General features: G+C 46.2%; 4 protein-coding genes across 4 annotated transcripts; 2 read left to right on the forward strand and 2 right to left on the reverse strand.

Annotated features, from left to right (window-relative positions):
* Positions 1-807: 807 nt before the first annotated feature.
* On the forward strand, positions 808-2,199 carry TRV_02760 (uncharacterized protein; the record flags this gene model as incomplete). Its single annotated transcript, XM_003023024.1, has 3 exons — positions 808-913; positions 987-1,052; positions 1,115-2,199. Coding segments are annotated over 3 exons (1,257 nt in total), but the record flags the coding sequence as incomplete, so codon positions are not given.
* A 508-nt stretch (positions 2,200-2,707) lies between these two features.
* On the reverse strand, positions 2,708-4,112 carry TRV_02761 (uncharacterized protein; the record flags this gene model as incomplete). The annotated part of the gene is made up of 3 exons (XM_003023025.1): positions 2,708-3,262; positions 3,343-3,715; positions 3,838-4,112. The coding sequence occupies 3 exons, from the start codon at positions 4,110-4,112 to the stop codon at positions 2,708-2,710; spliced, it is 1,203 nt and encodes a 400-aa protein (XP_003023071.1).
* A 2,678-nt stretch (positions 4,113-6,790) lies between these two features.
* Positions 6,791-8,470, forward strand: TRV_02762 (uncharacterized protein; the record flags this gene model as incomplete). Its single annotated transcript, XM_003023026.1, has 3 exons — positions 6,791-7,132; positions 7,231-7,404; positions 7,472-8,470. 3 exons carry the CDS (start codon positions 6,791-6,793, stop codon positions 8,468-8,470), a joined length of 1,515 nt encoding a protein of 504 aa, XP_003023072.1.
* An 87-nt stretch (positions 8,471-8,557) lies between these two features.
* TRV_02763 (glucokinase regulator family protein, putative) lies at positions 8,558-10,660 on the reverse strand (the record flags this gene model as incomplete). Its single annotated transcript, XM_003023027.1, has 4 exons — positions 8,558-8,562; positions 8,615-9,537; positions 9,596-10,002; positions 10,064-10,660. 4 exons carry the CDS (start codon positions 10,658-10,660, stop codon positions 8,558-8,560), a joined length of 1,932 nt encoding a protein of 643 aa, XP_003023073.1.
* Positions 10,661-10,793: the final 133 nt, after the last annotated feature.

Here is a 10,793-nt window from a genome sequence, read left to right on the forward strand (position 1 = left end):
CTAACCTTTTTTCTTTCCAGCTTGTCACAGACTACGTGAAATGCAAATCCGAGACGCGGACGGCGAGGTATATAAGCACCAACAAGAAGAATATTGCAGCCTAGCTGGAGGAGACGAAGTTGGCGAAGTCGCAGGGCCGAAGCTGAAGACGAAGAAATTAAAAGCACAAGACGTGGACACATTGTGGCTTGGCAGGATGATGTAAGCAGTTCAGCCCCTGAGACGCAGATCAAGCAGACAATAATGATAAATTGATAGCTATTGCAAAAATACAAAATACGAAATAAATGTAGACATGGCAATGCATAAGTATAGGAATGTAAAGAGAGTATCCATAGGCATGTTCCCTGCGATGAGTTATGGTAGAGCGGTGTTCTTAGACTGTTCATCTCGCACGGCGTATGTATCTCTGCAACTATACTCTGAGATACCTATACAGCAACGAATATACCTGCTGTCTCATATTGGGGTACATCGTTATCACACATCCTCTGTCACTCAAGTCGAAATCTGTCTTTTTAAGCAAAAAAAAGCTTCGGATAGGCTCAATATCCATAACATTACAACATAATACATATATTACCCCACAAATCACTCCTTTTTGCCTCAGTGGAAGGTGTAATATTTCAATGTGTGACAATACACCAATACAACCACCTTTCAACTTTCATCTTTGTTGATCAAACAAAACCTCGAAGATCAAGCAGAAGGATTCCTCGACAGCGCTGCCAACTTCTTGTCGACGGCCTTTGCTAGATCGCAGTCGATATTGTGAGCGCAAAGCTAAGGGTTTTGGGAGGAGAATAGCTACGCAGAACTGCGGGTGTGCCCAAGATGAGGCACTTCGGTCTTCTGCGATTGCTCGCCTTTGCGCTGCTGTTCGTTGGCCTCGTTGCTGCTTGGTCGAAAGAAGGTATGTGAGCTGCTTGATACGGCGATTCAGACAGTGTGCCAGTGTCCGCATACTCTAACGTCACTTCGTTTAGATCATGAAATATTCCGCCTGCGAGATGAGCTGCACGCCACCCAGGGTAGTAATGTAACCTTTTACGGTCAGTCGCGATACACACTCCTACTATATCAATTGACCGTATATTGATCCGACTCTGAACAGATTTCCTTGGAGTCAAGCCCAATGCTGGCCAGAGCGAGATCGTCAAGGCATATCGCAAGAAATCCAAACAGTTGCACCCCGACAAAGTTAAGCGCGCTTTCATCGCCAACTACGGCCGCTCGCGCAAGGCCAAAACTGGCTCTAAACCAGGAGTCCGTGTCTCCAAGGGACCTACAGACCGTGAGATTGAAAAGGCGCACAAGCTCGCCACTCAGCAGTTTGCTCGCCTGGGTTTGATTGCAGACATTCTCAAGGGCCCCGGCCGTGAGCGATATGATCACTTCTTGAACAATGGATTCCCTGCTTGGAAGGGTACTGGATACTACTATAACCGGTTCCGCCCTGGACTGGGCTCTGTGCTATTTGGATTGTTCCTTGCCTTTGGTGGAGCTGCTCATTACGCTGCCCTTGTCCTAAGCTGGAAACGACAGAGGCAGTTCGTGCGACGTTATGTCAGACAGGCTCGCCGTGCAGCTTGGGGTGACGACTTCAGTGTTCCGGGCGTTTCAAATATTGGTGAGAGTGCTGCGGATTCTAGAGGACATTCCACCGCTGCTTCTTCGGGGGAGAATGCAGGTGACGAAGGTGCTGCCCCCGTTCCAGTTAACCGCCGCCAAAAGCGCATGATGGAGCGGGACAGTCGCAAAGAAGGCAAAAAACCAGTTAAAGCAGCTAAGGCGAAATCATCTGTTAACCGTGAAGACTCTTCTGCTCCTGGATCTGGCACTGCGACCCCTGCGGGCGTTGAGACTAGAAACCGGAAACGTGTTATTGCAGAGAATGGAAAGGTCCTGTTGGTCGATTCCTCGGGTGACGTGTATCTTGTTGAAGAAAATGAGGATGGTGTCAAGGAGGAGTTCCTCCTTGACGTTGACGAAATTCCCAAGCCCACCTTCCGTGACACCATGGTCTGCAGACTTCCCATCTGGATATATGAGAAGACTGTTGGACGAGTTGTTGGCGCCGTTCCTGACTCTACAGCAAACGATATGCCTGAAGAGACCGAAGAGGAGGAAGTTGTGCCTCAAGAGGAAGAGAGAACCTCTTCCATTACCCAGAAGAAGAAGAAAGGTAGAAGGGGTTGATTTCGTTGATGGGCTTCGCTTTCATTTTTGCCTTTTCAATTCCCTGTTACCCATATAAAAACATTTACCTATTCTTACTACATATAAAAGCACATTGACTTGTATTTTTTTACCTTTCCCTTTCATTCTCCTGAATTGTACACTAGAGTAATGATACATTATTGAATATTTATGGTATTGGACTTCAATGCTAATGGGTCAAATGGCATGCATAAACGAAATTGAGGGCATAAACCCAGTGGATTTAGATATTAAACGCTGCTATTAAAAGGTAAATGTTGGATATAATAAAAGCATACGGGGTATCGTTATCAGGTACCAGTGACAGCACCACATTCAAAATAGGCGTTCGAGACCAGGTGAACAGTCTCCCGGAATTTTAACATATCAAACATGCAGTACCATGATATTTTCTCCGTCACACATTAATGTTTCTTCAGGGTTGTTTGGCTATTCGGGAGAAGGCTCCATCAGGCACTAACTCAACTTAACTCGTCTCCTCTCTGAATTACCTGTAAGGCTGAGGAACGGCAGGTTGTTGGTAATTCTGATACTGGGGCGCTGGCTGTTCATATGTCTGGCCCTGCATCAAGGCCTGAGACTCGGGGCTTTTAACGGGATCATAGTATTGGGGCTGTTGAGGTGGAGGAGACGGAGAGAAATCATTTCTTGTAGGCTCAAATCCGGGTTGGCTCATGGGTGGTTGAGTTTGCATGTTGTGCTGAAACTGTTGTTGCTGTTGCATCGGGCTGTTGTATGCAGTGTTGACGTTTTGAAACGGTGGTTGGGGGCCAGGCTGAACTGGTACATAGGTGCCTTTGGTGGGATCGTTTGGATCTATTGCTCCAGGTTGCGTGACCGGGGCCAACGAGCCTTCGGAGACGATATATAGAACAGCCAGGTACGACATGGTATAGAACAAGTTCCACAGAAAGGTGAAGACAGCAAATGCGGTGGTGGTATATGGTTGGCCTCTGACATAGAAATGGAAGCCATACACCACATCAAAGAAGGTCAGAAGAACAGGGAAAATGATCACAAAGAATATCCATTTCTTTGCCCACTGTGATAAACTGTTAGTTGGTATAACGGCAAACGACATACTCGAAAATAATGTTTGGTTGAGGGTTCAGGTATACATACAGAATTCTGGATCTGAGAGCTTCGAATGACAGCAAAGAGTATGCTGATAGACGCTAGGCAGGTTCCGATAAACGCGACTACATTGTAGGTAGCCCCTAGGCCAGACGTCACCTTGGATAGAGTATCAAGTACTCTGTAGTTCGCGCGTATACTCGGAAGGCTGGACTGCAATCCCAGGTAACAAACGAGAAGTATCGCCATGATAACCATGACAACAAAATGGCCAATTGCAACGACGCGCCCGAGAACTTTGCCGGCCAGTTGGTGAAGATGTTTGCAGAGAGGGACCATAATTACTCCAATGAGGAGTAGAGTGCCCCAGTTTTTGAACCACGTTCGAATAATGGAAAGCAGCTCGTAGTTATCAGTAGATCTACACTCGCGCATGACCGTCGTTGTAATGAAGAGTATGGTAGATCTTGTGCGGTCAATATGTTAGCCTATACTTTCTCCTTCGGTTTCAGCGTATGGAGTAGTAGGTAAGGTATAGCATACGCTGTGATTAATGTCAATGATAGGCTTAATGCCCACCACAACGACCTTGATTTCCGCTGGTTCCTCTTTTTCATCGCGGTTGACTTGTTGGAAGTAAGGCAACCCAAGCAGAGGAACGTGAGAAGGAAGATGGACAGAAAAACCATCGAAGCAATAATGGCTCCATCTTTGAACGCGCCAGAAGCACAGCTGCTCGAATAGCTGCTGCTGCTACCATGACGGCCACCACCGTAATGTCCACCACCACCGCCGCCTTTGCCGCCTTTTGGTGCCATCGCGAGATTCAAAATAAAATAAGAATTGACAAGCGCGGTATCCAGTTCCCGATAGGGAAACGAGATCTCCAAAGGCAGATGAAAATTTTAGAGCCTCAAATTCAAGGGATCTGAGGACACAGAAGAAACAAAATCAAATGTCCCTGTCGCGACTATATGTACTCGGCGGTTCTTCTCAACCGGTGAGCGAATGCTAGGCGAAAAGTTTTTATATTTTTTTTTAGAAAGCATTGCCTCAACCCCTAGGGGCCATACCGCATTCAGCTGATCAGCAGCCATTCAAGAAGCATCCTGTCCCATAGCAGGCCGCCATAAGCACACACTACGCCCTGAAGAAGCTTAGGCGCAGAATACCCAAATTACTGTGTTGGGAAACCGTGTCGTATCCATGGGGCTTAAAAAAAAAAGGAGGCGGCTTTGTTTGATACGAGCTAGAGGCTCCGCCTGCATATGGAAAGGACGTGCTATTGGAAGCACGTCAAGCTCTCTCGTATTCCGCTGCGCTTTCACCCGCTTTCCTTGGCTCGCTTGCCCTTGGGAATCGTATATATTCCGCGCTGCTGACACCATTTTGAGGCCTCAACCCGACAGTTCAGCTGCGCTTGTTCAATCTTCGGTCATATTTAGCCCGTGGCATTCTCGTCCTTGGTCGCAGCTCCACTCGTCGTCGTGCAAGATGTGCTGGCCGCAAGTGACCTTCAACGCTAGGAGTTGATCTTCCATGCTTTGACTTTTGGGTTTTTTTGGGATCTATTAAAAAAACAAAGTTATGGTCAGGTGATGTTAAATATAAGCATGTTATGTAATCAACTCTATTTTTACCACAAAACCTTGAGTTTCAATACAGACAGAGAATCAGGGATCGATTGCGACTTGTTGACATTGGGATACTCGAAGTGTGTTGTGTCACACCCTTTTTGATTTATGCACCCACTAAGCGCTAAATATATGGCTTTACTTTGGACATACTCAGATCATTGACTTGACCGCTGATTGTGGTGTTAAGAGCTGCTTCCTATATAAGCTGGCGAGTGCTGCGCGGTTTTTAACAGCAACGCTTATAACTAGTGAGATGAAACACATGAGGTATTATTTGAGACTGAAAATTCTATGGCAGATACAGCAGTTCATTTTGTGATACCTCAACAACGGCTTGGTCCTCGGTGCTAACTACTTATGAAGTCAAGGGAAGGAATATGCTGTTTACATGCGCCTGACTGTGAAAAGGCAGTATACGGATTGGAGAGCTAGCTATCCCAGGGGTGGAACAGTCACTTTTCTTACATTTGAAGGCAACTCTTTACGAGCACTTTGCGCCATGTCAAGACTTCCAGAAGTCACAGTCATTCCGAGACTGCGATACAACTCAGTAACATCTGCTGGCGACTTTCTGTCATAGTCATATTGATGTTTGTTGTGGTGCCACGCCTAAGTTGCTGACGTTAGTTTCAATATTTATATTTCCGGAGCCCGTAGCTTGCAACTAGTTACCTTAGAGAGAGACCATGCAGTCTCCAAGCTTAGGATTTCTCCCGTGTGAAAGCCACGTTTTTGGGGCCATTTCTGCGCACCCTGCTTTGATTTGAATAGCTGGATGGTGCCACATACAAATTGAACATCTCTCCACCACGTTGAAGGTGGGACAGAGAAGTGAGCACAGCAATCGCTTGTACTGAGCTCCCGATGAAGGTAAATAACTTTGAGTTCATCTCCCTAACAACGACCTGTACCTCTTGGGCCATGGAACCTGAGCCGACCGAAATAATGGCTTTGTCTGGAGCCAGCATAGCAGCTAGGCCGGGGGCGCACCATATGCAATTGGCCCACCAGCTTCGCTCACCTTCCGACTAAGAAGATTGTCAAACTCGGCTTTTAACTCATGAGTTAGCATAGACTAACCACTATAAATGGGATTGGACTACAGGTACAAGTAGTCAGTTATGGCTCAATTTGGTGGTTTAAGGCGACATTAGATATTTTAGCCCTGCAAACTCACAGGTGTGGAAACGGATGTGCCATTGCCATAGGAGTTGGCGCACACGATTCGTGCTTGTATAGGACTATGCGATGCTCTTCCTCAAGCTTACGGAGAATAGACGGTATTTCGCAAGATCCAAGCCCAGATAATTTGGCCAGTTCATCCTCAGTAGGTGGGCAGCATTCTTGGAGGTAGAACTGGAACAGTTCATAGCGAACTTTTCGAGTAACTTCCTTCATGCTGATTTACTTCGAGACCACTGAATAGAAATTCACACGGTCATTGAATAGTCGAGAGACTAGGGAAGTTACTTATAAATTAGGTATAGATTAACTGGTTTTCGCCTCTGTTGGCTACTTTCAAGCGAGGGTACACGTCAATTCTAAGGCATAACAAATCGAGTGGAAATATGGATAACTAGCTAGCGAGCGGCTTGAGACGTCGTCTCTTCTTTGGCAGCCCGAAGAGCGCGTGGGCCTCCCGCCAACCTTAACCAGCAGGGCGGAGTCGCTTGGCGCCGGAGGCTGAGTTGACGAGCCAGCTGCCAGGCAACAGGTTTTACGGCCTATATATACTTAGATCAATCATTGTGATTGTTACGGTGAAGAAACATCTTCTGAAACCCTTAAAAGCATTTGATTGCCAGGTTTCGTGTGCACCGATATACCCCTCACTGTACACCACGTCCGAACGTGAACTAATGTCTCTCAAGAATGGTACTGGGTTAGATTTTGTATCTACCCATCCATTTGTGAAAGCAACTCTGCAAGACAAGATTCGTGGAGTCATTTTTGGATCTGCCTTGGGTGACTGTATTGGTTTATATACAGGTTGGCTATTTTCCCCCACGCGCCGTGTACAGAGGAGCTTACCAAAATACCTAGAGTTCCTGTCTAAGAAGATTGCCGAAGATGCGTACCCTCAAGGTAGATTCCAGCTAGTAGATCCAGCTACTAAATTCCGAAATGATGGCCATAGGAGTGAGCTCTGCATTCTCCCTTACTCTAATCCATTGCAAACTATGACACTAATGGCGAATGGGGTATAGACAAATTCGAACTGGTAAGTTTTAATCTTGGAGATGTCTTTTTGACAAGCTAGACATCTTAATAACCGCTCTTTTGTTCTTCGTATATTTAGAAAGCATGGACGGATGATACAGACCATGCTCTCTTAATACTACTCTCATATCTACACCACAACGGACAGATTCTCTCTCCCACTGACCTAGCAGAACGTCTGAAAATTTGGATTGACCAAGGACTAAGGGCTCTAGATCGGCCTCCTTGTGGCATCGGAAAAACAGTGGGTTCGGTATGTATTGAAAGAAACTTACATGCTATGAAGTATAGATTTGACAAGCTCTAATTGTCTTCTGCAGATTGTCCTCGACAAGGAATACCTCACCAACCCAAGTCAGAAAGCACATCAGTACTGGGTAAAAGGTGGTAGAAATGTGGCACCGAACGGATCTTTAATGAGAACACATCCTCTTGGTATCATATGCCTTGCCTTTAGCTTGGAAAAAACCTTCCAGGTTGCTACCGATTTCTCTCTGATTACTCATGCGGATCCGCGATGCATTCTGGCATGTTGCATTTCCACCGGGCTGATTCGTGGGATATTGAGAGGAGAAATATTGGATGAAAAGGGTTTGGATACTCTTCTAGAGGACGCCTATACGTGGGTCGACTCATGGGTCCGGGACGTTCGGCTGCCCAAGGATGACGCACAAAAGGAGGCTGACAGTGACATATACGAGCCTGACGCTCGGGAGTTCCTTGACAGAGAAGAGTTTAACCAGCATGCCTACGCAAAGACCTTTTCTGATCTACTCCTTGACGCTTCATACAAAATCGGGTACGTGTATAAGTGCCTGGGAACAGCAATATTGAGTCTTCGAATGGGCATGCAAAAATCACCCCATGGCAGTACTCCAGGAACTGGATCACCTCCCCCTCTCACTAATTCAGCTATTTTCGAGAACATTATCACAGAGCTTACATATGAGGCAGGGGACGCAGATACCAATGCATGTGCTGCTGGTGCACTTCTTGGGTCCTGGCTTGGGTATAACTCTCTTCCCTCTCACTGGAGAGATGGTATGGATAACAATGACTGGCTGATGCAAAAGTGTAACTCCCTCATCCAGGTTATAGGGGTTGGATATGACGGTGCTACACCATATGATGGGAAATTAGATGCTGATACCTCGCCTGATGGGGGCAAAGGGCTAATGAATAAAGAAGAGCTGGAGAAAAGGGATAGCGACATGATAGTTAAATACATGACTCGCCATGCAGAAGGAGTTGCGGAGGAGAAAGCTCGACTAAAGGCGGAGGAAAAGCAGAAGAAAGGATGGAAAAGTTTCTTGGGGTAAATGTATAGTTATATGGGGCGCTGGGTATTCACATGGTGGTCTATCCTACATGTCTCTTCAGATATGTTGATTCCAGCATCGTCGCCCCTAGACTGCAGGGGTCGTTGACAACTGTGGTTGAGGAGATAATTTGAGGGATAATACCATCTTTTTCTAGCTCCGATATCAATTCAGAACGGTATGCATCATTTTTTCCTGCAAGCAGTCCACCGCCTAATATCAGATTGCAATTTCCAGAACCAGCTGCCTGTGGTAGGAGAGGTTTCAGCATGCGAATTAGGCCTCGGATTCCCTGGCTGATGATATCGTGGGCTTCACTGCCAGCTTTGGCATCATCAGCTGATTGCTGATCCTGTTGGGGAGGCTTAAAGACGTCCAATACTAGCCTCGCCACACTAGCGATCTTGTTTTTGGGGTAGCGATTTTCGGGACAAGTATTTGTCAATATAGCACTGAGCAGATCGTAGTTATTATTGGTGTCTTGCAAGATACCAAAATGATCGAGAATCTTTCGACAAAATGGGCTTAGCATCTCTTCGATGTTTTCCAAGGAAGGCTCCCCATTTGAGGAATGACGCAGGATATCAAGAGCAAAGAGCGTAGATCGTATGGCAGATCGACCTAGGTCAAAGCCAGACCCATCGTCACCAAGTAAATGGCCCCATCCGCCAGATCTCCCACTCGGGACCAGTTCCCCGGTCGATCCGTCATGGCGATACTTCACTGCAACGCTTCCAGTCCCGGCAATGAGGACGATGTTGGTTGCAGGACGATGGACCACTGTGTCATGGTGAAGTGAAGGTGCCGATGCCAGTACTTGAATGTCATTAGATACTTTTAGAACTCCATTCTTGGCCAATCGGAATATGGATGACAACTTCGAGTCAAGCGCTGATTTCATTTGAGGCCGATCATATCCAGCAACTCCAATCCAAATTGCTTCGAATTCGACATTTTGCAGGTTCAAAATTTGATACTTCAGTTGCAAAAGGGAAGACAGATTGTCAAGAGCTCTTTCTGCGGCAAGCTTGATCGCTAAGACTGCAAAATCTAGGGGAAGTTCGGATCTGAAAAGAGTCATTAGTCAATAGTTATTCTGACACATATTGGAAATCTCGAGCATACACGTTAGAAGGTCCTCCCTCACCCTCGCCCTTCTGCGATAGCGAATTGACAACGATTGCGCGACATTTTGTACCTCCCCCATCTATATATAGAATGTATCTTTGGGATGAAGTGGTAGACTGGCTGATTTCAACAGCATTGGAACCATGTTTATCCACTGCAGATATCGAATCGATGGGCAATATCGCAGAAAGTTTACCACCTGAAGCGTCCAGCTTCGTTTTTGCATATTCGGGAGTCGAATTTAGGGCAAGAGTTGCAAGGCTAAGCTTAACGCTACCATCACACTTGTGAAGCAACGCATCTATTTCTTGATCTGTGGATGGGCATGCTGAGCCACTGAGCTTTCGGATGATATTTCTTGACCTCTGTTGAAGCTTCAAATTTGAAGTCTTAACATCAACCATCTATGAAAAAAAATTAGATCCCAGTAAGGGAAAAATTAAAATGAAAACAATATGCGCATACCATGTTGCCATATGTTTTTCCAATCTTAATCATGATTCCAGTACTCAGCATATTTAGCACTAGTTTGGTAGCTGTGCCAGCTTTCATTCTAGTGCTCCCAGTTATGACTTCAGGCCCAGTGACCGGAGTTATCATATAGTCCACTAGCCCGGAAGCACTCATTGTTGAGGGATCTGAACATGCAATGCCAATAGTAACGCACCCAAGACTCTTCGCATACTCTAGGCAAGATAGCACATAAGGGGTGCGGCCTGAAGCAGCAATTCCGATCAACGAGTCAAGCTCTGGTTTAAGATCCAAGTTTTGCAGATCTCGTTTACCACCATTATGGTCGTCTTCTGCGCCTTCTTGGGCCTTTCGCATTGCCGCGTCTCCACCAGCCATAAGGGCAACAAATTGCCCAAACGGAGCAGAGAACGTCGGGGGTATTTCCGATGCATCAACCACCCCAAGTCTATCTCGATTGAATCTAGAATTAGTTGTGCTGGATGATCCGAACGGATATGGGTTTGACTCGATAGCCATCTCACCTTCCACTTGTGCCTGCTCCAACATATACAACCCGTCCACCTTGAGATACCCGAAGTGCCAATGCATCAATTGCAGCAGCTATTGTTGGTATATGAGAGCTAACCACGCTAGGAACCGTAGCATCTTCACTATTTATCAGATAACAGAGTTGGACTGTTGAAACACGGTCTATATTTGTCGTCCGAGGGTTTAATCCTTC

Source organism: Trichophyton verrucosum (genome assembly GCF_000151505.1).
Source record: "Trichophyton verrucosum HKI 0517 chromosome Unknown contig00240_1.f1.exp, whole genome shotgun sequence".
Taxonomy (NCBI): Eukaryota; Fungi; Ascomycota; class Eurotiomycetes; order Onygenales; family Arthrodermataceae; genus Trichophyton; species Trichophyton verrucosum.